Source organism: Phalacrocorax aristotelis, chromosome 1 (assembly GCF_949628215.1).
Source record: "Phalacrocorax aristotelis chromosome 1, bGulAri2.1, whole genome shotgun sequence".
NCBI classification, from domain to species: Eukaryota; Metazoa; Chordata; class Aves; order Suliformes; family Phalacrocoracidae; genus Phalacrocorax; species Phalacrocorax aristotelis.
In genome coordinates this window covers 111,951,417-111,971,952 of record NC_134276.1, presented here as the reverse complement: position 1 = coordinate 111,971,952, position 20,536 = coordinate 111,951,417, and the positions used below count along the sequence as shown (strand labels likewise).

The window sequence follows — 20,536 nt, the reverse complement described above, 5'->3', positions numbered from 1 at the left end:
CTGTGTAATATTTCACATATCAAGGCAAACCTAATACCTTTCGTAGCTCTGCAGGATATGAAATTACATGCATATTTCAAGTTTTAGTCCTACAGTTCAATGCTTTTTAACAAATTATTTTCTTAAGGATTTCTTAAGGCTTTGTAGTTTAGGACTGCAATCTGCTTGCTATCCACAGGGAGTATTACCAGAGATTATCAGTACTTAAACTGATAAGGAAGATATGTCATGCGTCTTTTACAGCTTCAACACATTGACTGGAAAGGACATAATAATTTGATAGAGACCCCTTCTGTGTTTTTTTGCAAGGTATACTAATACTGTCTTTAAAAGTCATATGCTTCCATGAATCCAGAACAGACTCTGTGGAGTTGAAGCCTTTACAGTCTTGTAATGCTGGAAAGCAGCAAATCCTCAGTCACTCACCAATCTTGTCCAGCAGAAACTTTTCTATGCCTTTTGTGAACCCCATGTTTTTTTAAAGTGGAAAAAGAAATATTAAATTGCACATACATGCAAACACAGATGGCAATATGTGTGACTGGGTTTTCCAGTGCACCATAGCTGGCAGAAGGTGAAAAAATTAGGATCACCCGCTTCAGACAGGACTTTAGGATTTCTGTGAAAAGTCTTAGTGGAATTACAAGCAGTCTTGTTTGGAGTTTCAGTATTGTATCAAGGATACGAAAGAGGCGTAGCAGGGGGGCAGCGCTAACACTATTCCTCTTTCTTTTTGGTATGCAAGTATGTGTTTTATTTAGCAGTGAGGGTTTTTTTCCTTATTGATTTACTTTTGTTCACTCAAGACCTCTTCACTAATTCCTACAGAACCACAGCTAGCTGTAAATAGCAATGTCATGACTGCAGGATGTACCAGAGCAGGATTTTGCAGCTTTGCTTCTTATCTACTTGTTAGCAGGATGGGTCCAGCTCTAGGTTCAGTATTACTCAATTCTTGCTCTAGACCCTAGCCATAGTGCAAATGTTCCTAACAACTTCTTGCCTTGCCCACCAGGACTGGAAGCTCTTTGCACAGGAAACCTATTAATTTTTGATTCATTCAGCAACACCAAAAATCTAAATGATGCCCTAGCTTACAGGATGAAAAGCTGTTTCATGCCCTTTAAAAAACAAGTGACAAAAGTATCTGTATATATTAAAAAACTTGACCTCAGGATTTTCTCCAACAACTTTTTACTCATCAGTTGAGCTCTTCTGTGCTCTCCTACAGAGGTTTGATTTCTCAACCCCACAGGAATAAGGAATTATTTAAATAGGCAATGCTGGTCCAAATCTCTGTTAAGCAGGCATTGTCAACTGTATTAGAAGTAGCTTAATTACATTTGGCAATTTTGTAAGGAAGAGCATTATGTCCTGCATTACCGTCTCTGAGTGCATACATATCACTAAGGACCTCCAATTAGATTGAAACTATGTGCTTAGACAGAAAATGTTGAGCCATCATAGCTCCGTAATTATAAATTGCAGCCTTTGAAACCTGGTCGCCTTCAGAAACTGTGAAATGCAGCTTAAGCAGCACCATTGTGTTTTGTTAACCTCATTTTGTCTTGTATTTTGGTAAGCCACCCGGGTCAATTCAGTCTATGACTTTTTTAATGAAAAGGAAACAAAAGCTTGAGTCGCTTTACCAAAGACAGTCAGCTCTGCCGGATCGCTGTCTCGCTCCCCCACCATGTTGGTTCCAACACAAGTGTACATGCCGGCATCACTTTTTCTTGTATTGGAGATCATCAACTTCCCACCACGTATCTGTTTCAAAACAAGGAATATATTTTTAACTTCAGATAAAGAAAAGATGTCAGAAAAAAAGCTACCTCTCAGGCAGCAAGTTCCACAACTAAGGCATTTAAAAGTTTTGTTTGTAAATATACATATAGCTTTAAAATTATAACCCTATATACTGAAATACCTTTAAGCTGTTCTCGAACACATTTTATCCTACTGACTGATTTTGACTGCATTTCAGTTTTTTCTTCAGTTTTCATTAGATGCTTTACATTTCAAAGATTACATTCCTTGCTGCCTTTTTGGCAACGTAGAGTGCTTGTATTTCCTGCCCAATGATATGTAAAGCACTCTTGACATCTCTTTCAAGAAAAAGGCAATTTTACTTAGTTTTATTTGGTTCATTTTATTTTATTGGTGTCTGAACAGTTTCCTTGTTCACTGATTAAGACAGATTTTCTCTTTTTCTTGATGCAAACAGATTGAATCTATCCCAAACTGAGAATTCACCTGACTCCCAGAAGACTTAACATTTTCCTGGCTACAAAGGGTGTTTATAGAGTGAAAGAGCAGGGTAGTTGAAACAAATAAAGTAAAAAACTTGCAGCTTGTGAAGCCACAGACAGTGTCAAAAGTTAGGCAATGGTGTGCTTCAGAGTAAGCTAGAAATACAGCCAAAGAAACTTGAGAGTCAGGGAATGATAACCAGTTCTCTGCCACTCTTCCTCTACTCTTGAGCAGACGCTAGCAGAGACAGCCTGACCCACAAATAGCAACGACTTAGATTCTTTAGCTTGAAATACTTTTTAGGCATCTAAAGCATTAAACAAGCTTCCTGATAGTACTTCCATATTGAATAAGGTCTGCACTGAATGAGTTACATATCATTACGTAAAACATAAAACTTTACTGGAGGAATATTAAACCTGACAAGCTAATCATCTAAAAATTGGGAATAAGTTATGTCCCCGCACCCTTAGTTTGTCCCATTTGCTTGCACATACTGTGGTATAATTTCTAATCATTTGATAAATTAGGTATTTCTGCTGGGTCCTTTTCATTCAGTACATGGAATGAACTGTCACAGAATTCAATCACTGTTCCTCATTTACTCAATATGTATTCCTATTCAGGAACAATCATTCTTTAGAGTATAACAACAGCCTTCATTTAGAATACACATCCCCATTACCACACTAAATACAACATTACCAAGATCATCCTAAGCTGTTGGTTTTTTTCCCCACAGAGTATTTGTGTACCTCATAGACATGACTGATTTTATCTTTAAAACATTTCTCTGATATAAGGCTTGAGATTCTCATTTCGCTGAACTGAGGTCTCATTTCAGTGAACTGAGATCTAGAAAAGGTAAGACCAAATCAAAGACATCCACTGAGTCCCCCATCTAAAAGAGCTCCTTACGTGACCAAACATACAGCTCTAATGGACCTCTGTTACACTGGTAATAGAAATCAAGCCTCAAGAAGTTGAAGTTGGAGACCCAAACCAGGAGGAATAAACAACCTTCCCCCCCTCATTTCGGAAAGCTCAGAGAAGCAAACTGCTAAGAGTAATGACAAGTCTCTACAGGAAAGGCTATAAAGCTCTAACGTTCTGCTGCACTCAGCTGCGGGGCTTCAGTGCAGGCCCCGTAGACAACCTCCCGAGCTGTACTCACACTGATCCGTTCTTCCTTGTCATCAATACGGACTTTGTCTTTCTTCCAGTAGATGGTAGGCTCAGGGTGTCCACGAGGTGGCTGGCACTCCAATATGGCAGGCTCTCCAGCCGCCACCACCACATCTGTAGGGTTTTGGCGGAAGTCATCCCGTAGCACTAATGCAATAAATGAGGGAAAGAAGGAAAACATTACTAGAAGTGATGACATTGTAAGAACGGGAAAAAATACAGGCAGATACATATAATATTAAACAAACAAAAAGTCTCAATCATTATTAGGTGATGACTTTGCATCTTATATTTACTATAAAAGATCTCATAAAAGAAGTTGGTGAGGTGTGACATTTTGTCCAATGGAGGCAGATTTCACATACATAGGTTTCTTCCCCTGGTTTTTCTCCAGATAAGAACACCGCTCTGTATTTAAATTAGAAAGACCTGTAGCACTCATTACTCTTTTTAACCTTGACAGGGTCACTTCCCATCCTTGCAAAAGTAGCATTGCAGGTTTGATGATGAGTTCTTTTCATATCAGAAAACAACACGCTGAATATCTGGTTTGCCTGGATCTCCAACTTCAGCATAAGCTTCAGCATAAGCTAGGTAAAGAAGTGATGCAACTGATACCAAATTGCAGAGTTACACTTTGATTAAGGGTATTGTTATTATTACTATTACTGTTTTTATCATCAAATACATGCCAAAGTGGTCGCCAGTTCTGAAAGGTGTCAGAGAAATCAAGCTGATGGTAGTGTACTTCCAGCAAATTTATTTCTGCTTTTTTTCAGTTTTTATATTTCTGCAACCTTGTCCAGTGCTGTCCCACGACATTGAAAGGAAAGAGCATTTAAATCACCAAGCTGTTTGAGAACTAAATTAGGCAACAGAGGCCAGCTTTTTATGTAAATCAAGCTTCTATAAAGAAGGATTAGGTCCAACTAGCTGGCTTCAGTGTGTTAAAACGATACCCACTTCATCATTACTCTTCCATGTGTGTTCCAGTCTCTAGGTTAATTGACATTCTTATAAACATAAAACTGAAAATAGCTCTAGATGAACTGCTGAAATAGAATTTAGGGCATTTCCCCTCCTTGAATTTCTGCTATGTATTGCTTTCATTACAGCTTTAAAACAGTTCTCACCATTAATGGAACCAGGGCCCTCTGAGAAATTAGAAAACACTGTATCCTAGTGAAGGGGCAAGTCAGGAAAAGTTCAGCAGAAATTTCATAAGCAGAGATAATTTACTGCTTTCAACGTTAATAAAATGTGCCCCATTTTAACATTTGGAACTGAATATTTTTCTGTTCTGTAATAAGTCTGAAGAAAATATGATTAATACATACAAAATTTGGTCTCCAAATAGGCTGAGGTGAGCAGGCTGGATATATGTGGCACTCAAAATGACAGATGAGGTAACTTTTATTGTTCCCCATTTTGGGATATACAGGTAGATCCCAGAGGAAGGAGGGAATTAATTGGAATTTAATTCATTTTCTAAGAGAAAAAAGGTCTTGCTCTTGAAGCATAAAATAAAAGTGACAGGATGCAGTTGGCAACAAATGCAACTCTGGCACGAAGTTATATTATTCTTAGGTGACACACCCAATTGATACATTTTTTTCCAACAGATAACAAAAGACTCAACCCCAAAATATTTCTGATTATACAAGTCACTCAAACACTTTTGATTCACAACAATCAAATTGACAGAAATGGAATTTACAGAGCTTCAAGGTCAAATGGATGAAATAACTTATGTAATGCACAACACAGAAACAGGACACTGAATATTATGGGTTGCTGAATATTTGGCATTACAACATTTTGCAGTGCCAAGAAAGCTAACACCACAGCCATTTCAGGGAAAGAACCAGAAAAAAAAGTCTTACAAAATGACCTATTTTAAGAAGCATCTTCATGTATCTGTGATCATTATGACACACAGGAAGAAAAAAAATACTTCTGGGCAATGCTATGTCCTCTTTCATATAACTGGCAAATGGATAAACATCAACTTCTTCCATTATTACTACACACAAGAGAAAATATTAGTTTTCATTGCTTGATTCTTTGTGCAATTACAGAACTTCTGGGCAACTCCATTAGTGGAAAATCCCCAGAAAACCAGCAGATCCCACAACATAATGACTTTATACTCCTGACTCCTAAATCCTGGCAGCAATATTAAGGAAGGCTTTTTCCTTGAACATTTCACACTGTCATATGAAGCTGACAAATACAGTTTCTTGGGGTGATACACAGCAAATTACATTAACTTCCTCTGAATTATCCCAGCAACTGTGTAAGGTTCCAATCAGCCTCAGAATATGAGGCTAAGAGGTGATGTGATTTTATCACATTCCTTTACCCAAGCCTTACTGAAAATCTGGCTTAAATACAAGACAAAAATGATGTTGTGGTGTTTACTTAATCTTCCTCGGTACCTCATCACATATGCAAATCTTGAGTAGACATATCCCACTATTTGCATCTAAAGAATTCTGGTTTGGAGAAAAAAAACGGTTGGAGAAAAATGAAATAAGGGAAAAATAAAGCAGGGACAGAAAGACAAAGATAAGAGAAAAATGTGTGGAATATAAATTAGAGAAAACAACTCAGAGAAGAAGAGAGGGGACACTGTAAGTTTAGAAACAACGAAAACAAAAAAACAGGTAAAAGAAGGAAAGAATAAGAATAAAAGCATAGAGAAAAACAAGGTAAAGAGCAGGCTGCACAGGCTGTCATTCCTGTGATTCAGTGCTTTTAATGCAATATAACAATGACAATACAAAGCGCAGATGTTAATCTAATCAGCACAGCCATCCCAGCACATCCAAACATCACCCCAAGAGAGAAGGAGCAGGGAAGAGGAAGGGTACATGCAGAGGAGACCAGAGTGCGAGCTGGTGAGCTCGGCTGTCCCGGTCCAGCGGCACAGAAAGCCACAGAAGAAAGGAGCATCAACTGGAAGTTGAGTTCACACTTATTAGCTCGGTAAATGGAAAAGCTGCAGCGCAGCTTAGTGCATTCACCATATCTAATAGCACAATCATCTGTGAAAACAGAAAAATGGTTGAGAGCTGCAAGAATATTCCTCAGCCAACTATCCACAATTGCTGGGTACTTCCAAATAACTATTAGTGAGCCTGAGCAGATCACCCTCTCCACACACTGGCCAGATGCTTTTCTGCACTCAAGAAGCCAGCCCTTCTCAGGGCCTTCCTGACAGGGCCCAAACACTAGCGTTTTAAAGATCGAACACAAGTGGTCAAATGTTGCGATTAGGCTCCTCTTCTTCATCCTGTGTTCTTATTTTGCTTTATTCTGATTGTACATAAGGTGTGCAGCTCCCTTTGTGCTTGCCAGGGGTGCTACCCTACATTTAACAAGGGATGCCAAAGAGGAAGATCGCTGACACCCCGCCTCGCGTGCCCACGCTGGGACCGCTGTGCAGCTGGTTTCCTCGGAGAGCAGGACTCTGGAGGCAGTGCAGCCCCAGCGGCAGCGACGGTGATGCAGGGGGGAGCTGTGCCCCTCTGCCAGCTCGATGACAGCACAAACATCCTCATGTTTTGAGAGACAAAGCCTCGGAAGGGCAAAAGCTTCCGGATGGCTATACCTTGCTGTCTGGAAAGGTGCCGGGGGACCAGAGAGCTGGAAAGGACAACTGAACCGTGCGCACAGCCTACGATGGTGCTGTAGACAAAAGTTAATTAAAGTTTGATTGGTCTCTTTGTAGCTCAAACAAGCTGATGCTGCTCAAACAAGATAGATGTCTGCGAGCTGTCACGTCGGTCTTTAAGGCATGCGAAGTCCTGAATGGCCTTTTATAGGTACCCGTGAGCGCAATCACGGAAAGCAAGCACATCCAGCAACAGCAGCGCTGGGATACACGCTCACAGGCCACGCACCTGCCAGAGTGAGGGAGAAAGAAGGAAAAAGAAGTCCCCGCTACCAAGACAACTGCCTACCAGCACCTGCCAGCTTAGGCCCAAATCCAGGCCTCGGTTAAACTGATGCTCATAAACTCAGGGAATTACATGGAAACTGAATTAATTTGCTCAGCCCAGGCTCCAGCAATTTGTTTAAAGGAAGCGGAGATAAAGCCACAACATTTATGGGGTAGGAGGGAAGGTGGCAGGGTCAAAATTATTCTAGGCTAGATATCCGTGCCTTAATCCTGCTTTCCACTACAACAGCTTTCAGGTCCTTAGAAAGAAAACATTTTTATAGGATTTACATTTACATGATGATTACAAATAACCATCTGTCTGCTTCCACTTTTTCAATCTGGTCCATGTCCCACGAGCCCCCAGCCTGTGGTCAGAGCAGCTAAGCTGGAAGGAAGAAGTGGATGCCCGTCAGGAGGCTTTGGGATAATTGCATTCTTCTCCCACCAGCACTCAGCTCTCCACCTCCTCCCCCCAGCGCGCCTGGTGAACATCTGAGATTACCAGGGATGGGAGGGTGGCAAAGACTATCTTTTTTGCCTCTTTCAATGAATGATAATGTTTTAAAACACAGCTACATCTGTCGTGCTGACTAGAGGGCATAAAGGTACATCGAGTAAATATTAATGTGCTTCTGTAACCTGGGTCCTGCTAGTTTATCTTCCCCTTCCTATTCTGTTTTGTGCTTATCTCAGGGTAATATTATTCTCATATAAAGATTTTCCGCAGCCACATCAGTGGCAGGTTGGTCACCTGCCACATGTAGGTAGGCCTCCCCTGATCCAAGGCACTGCCCCACAGGCATTTTCCTAAATCCTCATCTCTCCACCACTGCCTTGGCGCTTCTCTCCTCCGATGCAAACTGATACGCACAGCCAACATGAATTATTATGTCAAATAACTGCTCAGATGTCATGCAGTGGACAGATTAAAGGATTATTATGCTTTAGGTAGCATACGGTGCGGGGGGGGTATTCTAGACCTTGGCTACTGTGTATGATCTACGGAAATGTCCTTAAGCAAGCTGGCACTACCTGCTGAAACAGGATGACAGAAAAAAACAAAGGGGTCACAGACAACCTTCCTCATGAAGAATAATAATACACTTTGTCTGAGGATTCTGCTGCCCTACTGCTTTGTCTCAGCAACTGCCTGTCACATTTTATAAGGAAAATTTAAACAAACAAACAAACAAAAAATCACAGCCTAGGCAATAGTCCTAAGCAAGACTCTCAGGGAGTTTCGGAGCTTTCTCTGCATGTGCACAGCCTAGGAAAAGCTGCCATCTTTTTTTAAAAAAAAGATGATAAGGAACTATAAATTTTTTTCCTCCAGTTCTTTTTCTCATTCTTTGCCTATCTCCCGATACAGATATTGCCTAGGAGACACGAATGCTAGTTAATTTACCATGACTCAAAATGTTCAGACTCTACTTTAAAAGAAAGCCCCAAACCCAGGAGTTTTATTTTCAGAGGTGTTATGGTATTTTCAAAGAGTCCAGTAGCTTCAACAATGTTTGATTAGGAGGGCCCCTAGAAATCAAAGTGAGGAAGAGAGCAGCAGGGAGATACCTATATCAAGAAACAAAAAAAGGAGAATCTTCTTCCTTGCAGATTCAGCAACTTGCTTTGGCTTCATCCCTTTTTCTCACCCCGTGTTTCATGTGCTTCTGAACTCAGTAATCTACTCAGTACTTACAGTTAAAGGTAGCTTACTCTTTATTCTCAGGCCTCCACAAAGACCAAAATGTGGAAAAACCACTCCTTTCTGACACATCCTCTAAAACTTCTCAGCTCATACATACAAATATAGACATTTATAGAATTTGGACTTTGCGATGAACATTAATGTCTAAATGTGAAAGTGAAGTGAAGATCCTTGCTTCTAAACAGAGAATCTATTAAACCAAGTGAACAGAGAATTACCGTGTGAGAAATCAGGTGCATGAACCAACACTGACAAGTGAGTAGACAGACTCCAAATAGAGTCAGTGGGAGATTGTTGGTTTTTTTTTTTCCTTTCCTCTAAATTTCAGTCTGAGGTGTACCCCAACTAGCTGATTGCACAAAGGTCAGGAAAGAAGATAGGCTTTTTCCTTTCTTATTTACAGTATACACTGCAAGAGACAGACTTTGAAAACTTTCTTCAACAGTTAACCCAATTAAGGGCACTGCCGACCTATTTTCCCTTTTACACAATTACACAGGTATATAAGTGATAGTTATTGCAGACATTAGCTTATGATTTGTTTCTGATTTTTTAAAGGCTGCTATTTGTGCTGAATTAGGCATATGCAATACAGCCTGAATACACTTACTGAAAAACTGTATAATGTCCTTGCCTTTCCTGTGATTCATTGTGTTCACTTGAATGCAATCTGACATAATTTTTTTCTGAAAGATTTTATTTGACTACTAGATAGCATGAAGAGTGGAGATTTTTCTAATTAGGAACATAAGATATTTATGTTTAAGCCTCCTGATTGAAAACAAAGTTCCATCACCTGTCTTCAAAGCAATGAAGCCCCAATAACCTTCTCTCTTTTTTAAACTCCCGCCTCCTTCCACCAACAAATTCTGAATGCTGCATTTAACAGTCAGCAATCTCATTACCCATCTGCCATAAATCTTCAAAAGCATCACTGTGTTTTGACAGTCAAGAAAGGCAAAGGGAAGCAATAAGCATAACCAAGTATTCTTTATGAATGCAAATATCCTGAAGACCACATTTAAGTAATTTCAGAAATCTAAAGCTATACAACGTAACGTGTTGAAAAATTTTCTCTAGGATACAGAACAGATTTCTTTTTTCTTATTCTTAAAGCACAATCACTCTTGATGAATGCACTGCACAGATTGCTAATGCTAACAAGAGACACGTCACCAAGAGTTTTGTTTCATAGAAACTAAAAACCCTATTACTTGCTTAAAAGTTCAGAGACTTTCTAGACGAACTGGTACCACAATTGCAGACATGGAACCTTGAAAAATGTGCATGGTCTGTTATAAGTCTGAAGATTTAACAAGGATCAGACATTTAGCAGTTTACTAGAATAGTTATTTAATGATCCTTTAAACTCAAGTCTGACATTAGGTTTTACATGCTCTTCACACTTAATGGACTACTTATTCAGAAAGTCATGGGCAAGTAATTTATTTTTTCCCAACTAATGTGAATATCAGATGTGGAGCCAAGCACAGCTTCAAAAAACACCACATCACACTGGAATTAGTGTACTTTCACTGTCACTTGTATGCCAGCATGTCTTCTTTGCAGCAAGAACATGGGACTAGTTTCACCAAAAGCACTAGAGGACTCTTCAAATCACATTAGCTGTGCTTCTTTCCCAGTAATGCAGCAAGCAGAATCATGTATGGTTAAAGAGGCACTCGTCCAGAATCCCTCATAGGCTACTGTCAGAAAAAAAATAGACAGGACTAGATAGATGTTTGCTCTACCGCGGTACAGCCATTCTTAGGTTCCAGTAAGAAAAATTAAAAAAAAAAAAAAAAACTAAAACACTCCAAACTTAAAGAAATTGGAAACATATAACCAATTTTCAAAAGCAATGGTATCCAAAAAAGCCCAAATGTTACTGTCAGAGACATACGAATTAAATTCAGGTGGGAGCTTTTCATTGAGTGCTTCAGAAGAGCACACGGAAACTGCAATGTACACACAGAGTACAGCACAGAGGTTCCCAGAAAGTACAGGTTTAATTAGTCAGTTCAGAAACCACAGTATAACAGCATGCAGGTTTACTGTTGTGAGTACAAAAGGAGTGCTGCCAGGCACCTGCAGCACCACCATGCTCAACCTAATGAACGCTACCTAGAGTTTCACACAGCATTGAGCAATTGTATTTTTCCTGTTTCCAGGCTCAGGTTGGTTCTCCTGCAATCACTTTAGCTGCTTCAGTCCCCTGGGCTTACCGTTCAAGCCCAGCCAAAACACCTAAAACGTACATGTGCCCTCAGTAAAACAAAGGAATAAGAACAGATGAGAATCATGAAAACGAATACAAATGAATAAATATTTCTTGTATGAGAAATATAGAATGTTATATGCTTCATTTAACCAATATAATACAGACCGCAATCTCCAAGCTCCACTGAAGTGTGAATAGCCTCTAATAAACTTCTTGTGTACACATGCACAACGCACATACAACAGCTGGGATGCTTTCCCATCTTGGCAGGGGGTCACTGCCACATTACTCCTATACTTTAGCCACATTAGGGAAAGCATCAAACAAAATAGGCTGTTGCCCAACATATGAATTCTCTTCCTTCCGTCCCCTGACCTCCTCCCCTAACCCTGGTCTCTATCAAGCTTTATTTGTTAATTATAAGCTAAAACTCATCTATTCAGTTTTTGTGAATAGCAGTTGTTTGTTTTTTTTTTTGTCAGGGCTTTTGTAGTGTTCCCTTCAGAAGACAAGATTGAAAACAAGGTATTTGAGCAGACATAGCAAGATACATATTTCTTAATAAGCGTTCATAAATCCATTGCAAGGGGACTGTGCAACAACACTTCATCAGATATGGAGCATGAGATGCATCCACAGCTGGTGCACAGAACCAGTGGGAGCCGTCTGCTTCTTGAATATCTCACTTCCCATCCTGCAACTGTCCTCATGTCAATAGGCCATTTTGGGGTGCTTGCCAGATGCCATTTAAATAGGACTGCTCTCTAGGCCTGGCTGGACTCATGCCCTCTGTCCCATTAAACAGGCACATCATTGCACACAGGCTCAGCCTGACCCGAGTATGCCTTCTTTAATTGTTCTTCTGAACAATTCTGAACAACTTCTGAAGGACTCAAATGTTTTCACTTTTTTTAGAATTTGTTCCAGCAAATCATGACTGAAAACTGGAAATGCATAAAACGTGTCTGCACGGCTGTCACTGAGACGTGCCTGGTCATTGGAAGCTAGTGGAAAACAAGAACTGTGTGAAGGAAGAACTGACTATACAGGAAGCGAGACAGCAGAAGGCTTCAAATTACCAGTATGTGTTCTCACTGCTCCAGCCATATTTGGCACTCTCTCTCCAAGAATTTACAGGAAACCCCACCCCTAAAACTCCTCTACCGCTTATGATTGCATATCACTTTAATGCTTACCCTAAATTAAAAAAGCAAGGATGCACGGTCCAGAGACATCGTTCACTATCACTCTAACTCTACTCTCTCTGAGGACAGTAAGAATATTTTTTCTTCCAGTGTTAAAGTGTTGGGGGTTTTTTCATCATTGGATTCTTCCTTCATGAAAGGCTCCTTTCAAATCTAACAACTGACCAAAAATGTTAGATGACATTTTTTCTGGATTATCTTGAACACCGCAAAATAATTTATCTGTCACTTATCATTATATCATTCTGCAAAATGAATTTAAGATTCCAGAGCTCTAAAGAACTGAAGGAGCAATGTGATATGTAGACCCTGTATTAAATGCTCTTAGGACAGAGTCATTTGAGTTTTGTCCAACTAAGAAATAATCCACAAACAACTGGATAAACCAGTAGTTTTCTATGGTCTAAACATGGAAAGGAAGCCCCAGATTTGTGATTTTATGCAAAACAAAGAAGAAACTAGTGTAATTTTCAGGAAATCTTTTGCCGTTTTGATCTGCTCAAATAGCATAAGGAATTACTTCTATACAATACGAAATATAACTCTCCCACCTATTTTCAAAAGAGAAAAAAAATAAAAGAGTTCAGATTGCCCTCATTATTATTCACTACATCATGCAAGAGGAAAGAAAAAAAGTTAAAGAAGCAGGAGCAAAGACCAACGGTAATAGCCTGAAGGAACAATTTTGAAAGGGGAGCTTCAGCACCCAGAGGGAGACCAGAACCTGGGTGTCCAGCTCCACCCTCCAGTCACACTATGCTGTGCCTGAGACTCAAAATGACCTTCAGCTGAGTGGTTACACCAGCTCCCAGACACACTGTTGAAAATATAGTAGCACAGTGTTTTGAATTGCAGTAACAGTGAAACAATCCCTTTTTTCTAACTAATACCACTCCCCCAAAGTGCTATTTCATGTACAACAAATTTTGCATGATAGAAAAACAAACAATACAATAAAACTAGAAGAACAAAGTAAATCTCCCACATGCCACACAGACTATATAAACCCTTGGTGCAGTTCTGTACAAGACAGAATCAGGGTAACTATGCATCGGCTGATGGCTTTAAAATAAGAGAAAACTGGCAAATGGCAAAACTCAAATAATTGTTTGCCTATAGAGAAGAAATAATCTGAGATGTGCCTCTAAAGCAGCCTTTAACGGGTGTGTTAAGAGCTGCAGCAGCCCTTTGGATGAAGGGCTCACACCCCTCTTAAGTGTGAAGACGTCTGTTAATCCCACAGTTAGAATACAAAATAATTTTCACAATTTTCCCTCCTCCTTTGTCTTTTTGTACATAAACTACTAGCATAACAAAGAATCTATTCCAGCGCAGGCGTATTTAATAACTAAATACTGAAGTAAGTATTATTTTAAATGGGAACCTCCTGACACTTTTAAGCCATTCATTTCATTCCTTCTTAGCATGGAGTTTAACTAGACACATAGTACCTGTGTCTGTAACTCCCACAAAAGATTAAATTTGTGTACATTTATAGAGTTACTGTCATTCTTCAATTGCATTAGAAAACAAGAGGTTATACTGACAAGACAAAGTATTCAAACACCATATGATAGACAAAATATAATATTGAAACAGGCAGATTAGATTATTGGACTAGACAGGATTGGATGGAAGGAATTTTTAGCCTGCCACAGTATTCACCTGGGACAGATTTTAGGCCAAGTAGTACAAACATTTACTTCCATGCCAATTATAAAAAAGAAAAAGAAAAAAAATCCTCTTTTGGGGGGATTTTTAACCCAGATCACTCTACTGACCCAGTTCACAGCCCGGATCCATAAGCAACTGAGAGAACGACAAGCTGTTACAAGCAGAGGAAATAAGTGGCCAGGAGAGAACAGTACTACTTAAACCAGATTTTCCATCAAGGAAAATGTATTGTTAAACTATGTATTATACTTCCCTATATTTAGAATACGGAATATATAAAATACAATAGCTCATATAGCCAGTGCATGCTGTGGGACTTCTGAGACCAGGAGAACTGGAAACACTCTCTAGTTTGCTTGTGCAGCTTCAATTAAGGCAAATTGAATTAACCTCTCCCTCGAGGAGGACCTCTGTAGCTCTGCTCCTCCTTTTCTGAACAATTCCAGATGTAGGTGTGGAACATTTTCCGTTTCTCTCTGAAGACTTCCACATGCCTGGCTGTGCTGCCACATTCATTCAAAGAGGTGAGCTTCTGGGGGAGAAAACATGGGCCTCTAAACAGTGCTCAGCTGACAGTTGGTACGTGTTTGATTTTTACAATTTAATTCTGTTCATCAGGGCCTTCCTTACTTAGAAACAGATGGATCAGCTGGAAACAACTCAGAAGAGACAGAAACACTGCTGCTACTGAACAAACGGAAGCTTAGTACAACGTTGCTCATAAGTACACATTCAGTGGCACTTTGCTTTCTTCCTGTCATATCCAGAATGTATTACCTGCTTCATAGTTCTTCTTTGCACTTCCTTTTGAGCACCTATTCAATCCAAGGTACTAATTAGACTTCTTTTTCGAATGCCACCAGTACCCTGACTTCTGTTGTAAGGAACCAACCTTCCAGTGTAGGTCTGCAGGTTCACCTTAGCGTTCTGAAGCTCAGCAATCAGAATTGCTGCTCTCAGGGTACATCTTTGAGTCTGGCATACGCAGGAGTGATGGAATTCCAGCAGGTCTATTTGCTGACCACGGCTCATGATTTCCCTCTCAAACAGTCATTTGCTAGAATGCTCTTTCCCCCACAACAGCAGGGTACAGGAGATAACTCCATTTTACTGAAACTCATGAAAGCTTTCAACCCCCACCCCCCTCCCAAGGCTTCCCTCACCTGACTAAAAGGCTGTGACATCAACAAAATACATATTGGTTTTTTTAAAACCAACCTCAAAGGGCTGTCCTATGAACAAGAGAGCACTATACTAACTCAGTGCAACTAATACTTCACTTAAGATTTTAAAGTTTCTTTCTTGTTCTTTTCTAACCAGACATCTCAGAGCACTGAGCTACAACCCTCCACGCTTTTTCAAACGATTAAACAGAAATGCCAACATTGGCAGATAAAAAGCAGTAAATCCAATGCGTAACTGAATTTACTGAGCACGAGCAGTTTAACTCCGCATTGTGAAGGGCCTGAACATCTGAATGGACATCTGAATGTACAGTGCAGGCAGCACAGAGCTGCTGTGTGGGAATTTAGCTGCAGTTTCTGGGAACCCAGGAGCCTGGACTGCAGGCGTTGAACCGATCACTGTTAGAGTGGGCATACCGGTAGACCTGGCAGTTTGGATTCAAATCTCTACCAGTCCTTTTTAAAATAATAAATCCAAGACATTTATTCATAACCTGCCTTCAGATCCTACTGGCAATGGTAAATCCATTAAACTTTGCTTTCGCTCTTCATGATGTTTATAAAAATTGTGGGTGGAATTACAAACTAGTAATACAAAGCTTGGTATTTTTTCTCCTCAGATGTAATAATGAGCTGGATAAGAACAAAGTTGACCCAGGGATTTCAATACAGAAACTTTCATTGGAGACCTGAGCAGTAGTGTGCAAACCCATGTCTTTATGTCAATATAATAATGGCATTTCTACACCTATTAATAAGTATAGATTTGCTGCTGGATTCTTGGTTGATGGGATATCATAAAATGAATTATATTTTTTCTTAAACTATATAATTAACTCTTAATGAACCTTTTCCTTTTCCCAGTAAATTCAATTTTGTCTAATCCTTGGGTTTATGGTAATGTTGAGCTCATTAAAATGTTACTTAAAACTCATTAAAATGCACACTGAGAGGTAACAGCTTCATTACAGTAATATGTCGTAAAAGAAAAAAGAATGCTTTATTATCATTTAATTGTTTCCAAAACTGAATACATTTGCATAGTGATGAGGTTCACAGGATATTTTCAGTAGTACTCAATAATTAAGCAGTTCAGTAATTAAAAATGCATTTTCTAAAAATAATTTTATGTTCTTGCTTACTCCCTGTTGTCTTTTTTCAATTGGGAGAAGTGTTCATGTTGATACAGTTTACAGAATTGAGCAACAACGATACCTGCATTGACAATAAAAGATATAACGGTCTAAGCCCTTGGCAAATTTCTGGTTTCAGAACAGTACATTAAAATTGCCACCACTATATTTTACAGGTCAGTCTTTCTAACAAAGTCATATATTATCCCTCCCATCATTTTTCAACACCAGGGACAACCAGAAATTATGCGGGGGATTTCAAGTGCAAAGCCTTACTACAATTTTCGCCATTTATTGTTATATGCTTGCACATGATAGACTAGCTGAGCAGAGTTCAGCTGGGACCAAGACATGGCTTTAGAGGACATCAGAGTAACTATGAATCTGCCCTAACTCATGTTCCGAGGCAGAAGCCGTCAATCCAATGCAGGGTACTGGTTATACAGCGGTGTTGCAGCTTCACCCCTGCTTTTCTGCTTTTCCCCTTGACAGGGACTGTCCTAGCTCTAAGGTAAATTAATTCCCTTGCCCGGTCCTGCTGACTGCATCCCATCTTGCGTTTCACTGACAGCATACAGTCGAGAGTACCAATAAGAAAATTCTGGCCAAGCACGTGCATCAGGAGTAGGATTTGTCTGCGCTATAATGGTGGATATTATTATGGTTAGGTATAGGATGAACAGATTTATACTTAACACATAAGCCTGATCACATTTATTTTAACAATTTCTATTGGGATAAATTGCTGTGCTGGTTTAGAGAAACTCTATGTGAAAGTTAAAGGTCCAGGCGTGTTTTCAATATATCTCCTCACAGTAGCATGTAATGTATTAACAAAACAGTGAAAAGCTAGAGCTAGAAGTTACCTCTTCTCAGTAACCTCAGCACTAAAAGCGTCTAGTGTCCATTATTCCCCATATGACATTAGTGTGGAAGATATTTCTTTAACTTTCATTTTAACTGCCAAAGAAGGTTTACTAGAAAAACTGACATCCCTTGCCAGGGTATGCAGCCTACTCTTACATGGGAAAAATTACAGCTTTGAAGCCTTGAGTCATTCAACGAACTGTCTAATGTAATACCATTTAAGATTCCTTTTAGTATCAATTTAATACCAATCACTGCTCTTTTCTATGGCTTTCAAAGATTATTTCCACTTCTATAAAATAGATAGTCTTTTTTATTTTTTTAACATACACGCACCTCAATGCACCCAACATCGATTTTTGTAACTTGTTGCGAAAGTTGACTAGCATGCCAAAGAGGCAATTAAACTTAAAAATGGATGCAACAGGTTAGACAAGTCAGCATAAGGGGAACAACAGAGAAAAGTGGTCGGTGCTCTTTCAACCTCTCTACCATTAGTAGGGAATAACAGACTAGAACAAAAATAATCTAAAGAAAAAAGTGAAGTACTAACCGGATTTAACATTTTCAGTGGCTGTTGAGTGCATCAACAATTGTTGTCTCCCCAAACAAGCAAAAAAAAAAAATCCACTTATCCGTAATAGGACAGCGTTCTTGTGGTACCAGGCAAGTTATCTGGTTTACCATAGTTCTCCTGGGTGAGTCTGGACAATTAACTGATCTCAGTTCCCAGATGTAAATAGATGATGAGACTTCTTTTGTTCATTTTTTTTCTGATTATTTAAATAAATCAGTCTCATGTATTTTTACGATCTCCTCTAGGTACTTCGTATAGTTCCTTGCACCGTGGTCCAATTGACAATTTTATAACATGTATCTTAACAAAATTTATAAAAATAAATCCAGGACAGTTACTCAGTGAGATACCAGTGTGTAGGCTGCAAATTGTTGTTTAATACAATAAGTCAGCTCATATTTCTGAATTTGCTTTTGATACTTCCATAGCAAATCAAACCCTTCTGATGGAGATGTATAATGCTGTTTCTACACGAATTTACATGTCATGTTCTCAGCTATTTTACAAGAAAACAAATAATGTGTCTTTTTATCCAAGTAAACAATCTCTCATTTTATCTTTATTACACACACTAGCAGATAAGTTATTTCTCTCAAACACTCAGCAAGATGGTTAGAAATAAATAATTTAAAAAATAAGTAAGTGGCATAGTAAGTATTAATGTTAAAAACCCTCTCCATTTTATTTCCTTGTATTAACTAAGGAAAATTAAATGAGATATCATAAATATAAAATTGAAGGTAGATGGTACACTGAGGAAAAAAAGAAAAGATATAATTACCTATTGTATGTACTAGTTTTTCCCTACATAAGCACTGTGTAAATTGAACAACCAGCAACAAAGGCCGTAAAGAAAGCAAAAAGATGTACTGAAGTATCAGTTTTCAATTGCTATATAGGGGAGGGGTGACTATTAAATCCGATGTTTAGCAGAAATTTGTAAGCACAACTGATACTAGTGCAAGATTTGTGAAATCATGGCTGTGCACATCCAAACCTCAAAAGCAGAAACTCTTCTGTTGATCTTACAAACACATAATCAAACAAAATGGACACCATTTTAATTCAGAGCCGATATAATAGTTTTAAAAAGAGAAACATACAGAAACAGTGCTTTCTTGCTGCCTGAGTCATTTTGTTCACCGCATCCGCCTGCTGCTGTGGGGAGAGAGGAGCCGTAGTGAGATGAGATATGCTCACCAGCAGGACAGGATGGGAGCTTTAAGGCAAGTGATGTGCTGCTGTGAACTGAAAATGCTTGAAGAACTTAAACTAACCATTTCAGACTATTTTTTTAACTTGTAGCAAAATAACTGCCAAATACAAGTGGTGTTTTGTACTCTCCTGTAGTATGATACGACGGTCATTTCAAAATGCATCAAATCTTTCCCTCTTAAATCACTGTATAATGCATTCTTACGCAATGCCTCCCTGCTGAGGTTATACTACATGTTGCTGTTTCCAAATGGATAATGGCTTTCAGCTTAATGAATTTATTTCTCAAAAGGACACCTGAATACCTTGTGGGTCATATAAGGAAAACAGAAGGCCTGAAGAGGGATTTTTGGGTTTTGTTTTCATTTTTACACCATGTCAAGGCTAAAGACACTTGAGAGATACAACCTCCAGGCCAGGGAAGAGCATTTGTTCAAAAACGTTAGAAGTCCTTCCATTGGCTGCTTGGAATTAATCTCAATCAAAATGATGCTTGCTAGAGCAGAACTACATACCCTAACTCAGTTTAAAACTTAGGCTTTCACTGGCTTTACTCAAAGCAAAACCTTGGAAGAGGAAAGCCAAACTGTATGCTCCTATATCTCACTGGAAAATCTGTAAAATAATAATTTTACACACAGTAGAAAGAAAAAAAAAAAACCAAACCAACCAAAAAACCCACAAAACCAAACCAAACCAGCCAACCAAACAAAAACCAAAACAGCAGAAAGAATCACAAACTGGATCTCTTGCTATAAAAGACAAAACTGTTTTTATGTTTCTCTTTTCCTAATATTTCTGTACGATAGTTATAAAATTAGGTTTATTGGTGAGCAACAATACTTCATAACATATGCAAAAATATGAACTGTATTTTGAAGTTTTTAATTGTTACAGTTTATATGTTCCTTATTCCATATTTTACATTTATTTTATGAAACACCTATTCTTACACTTTAGGAGTTAACTGCCAGTGGTACCTAGCATCACCACTGAAAACACATATGCTCAAGGCCACGCACCAGCTTCACTGGTGTACTCCCTAGCAAAATACTGTTTCACAGCTGCGAGAGCTTATATACAAACACAGGGACAATTACATCACATCCTACTTAATTCTTTAAATAACTTTATATTCCTGAATATTTATAAACTCTCAAAGTTCCCAAGTTCCACAGTACTAAAAATTTTTATAAAAGGGAGACTGTCCTCAATTCAGGCCAAATGATGACAACAGGGGCTGACCGTGATCAAAGTACACTCTGAAGAATGACTAGCCAAGCCTTCCTTTCACTTATGAAACGCTAATCTGATTTCTGTTGCTTTTACCGTCTGTCTAGGTTTCTTTCATTGAGATTTATAGTTATTGCT

At 38.9% G+C, this 20,536-nt stretch overlaps 1 protein-coding gene across 10 annotated transcripts in view; it reads right to left on the bottom strand.

The window, feature by feature from the left end:
* Nucleotides 1–20,536, bottom strand: part of ROBO2 (roundabout guidance receptor 2) — a 472,649-nt gene that overhangs the window by 149,121 nt on the left and 302,992 nt on the right. For all 10 annotated transcript variants that reach the window (XM_075102036.1, XM_075102044.1, XM_075102078.1 and 7 more), the window contains exons 3-4: nucleotides 3,428–3,585; nucleotides 1,650–1,770 (exon numbers count right to left, since the gene is read on the bottom strand). In XM_075102036.1, coding sequence (XP_074958137.1) covers nucleotides 1,650–1,770; nucleotides 3,428–3,585 — 279 coding nt within the window. The remainder of the gene's footprint in view (nucleotides 1–1,649; nucleotides 1,771–3,427; nucleotides 3,586–20,536) is intronic.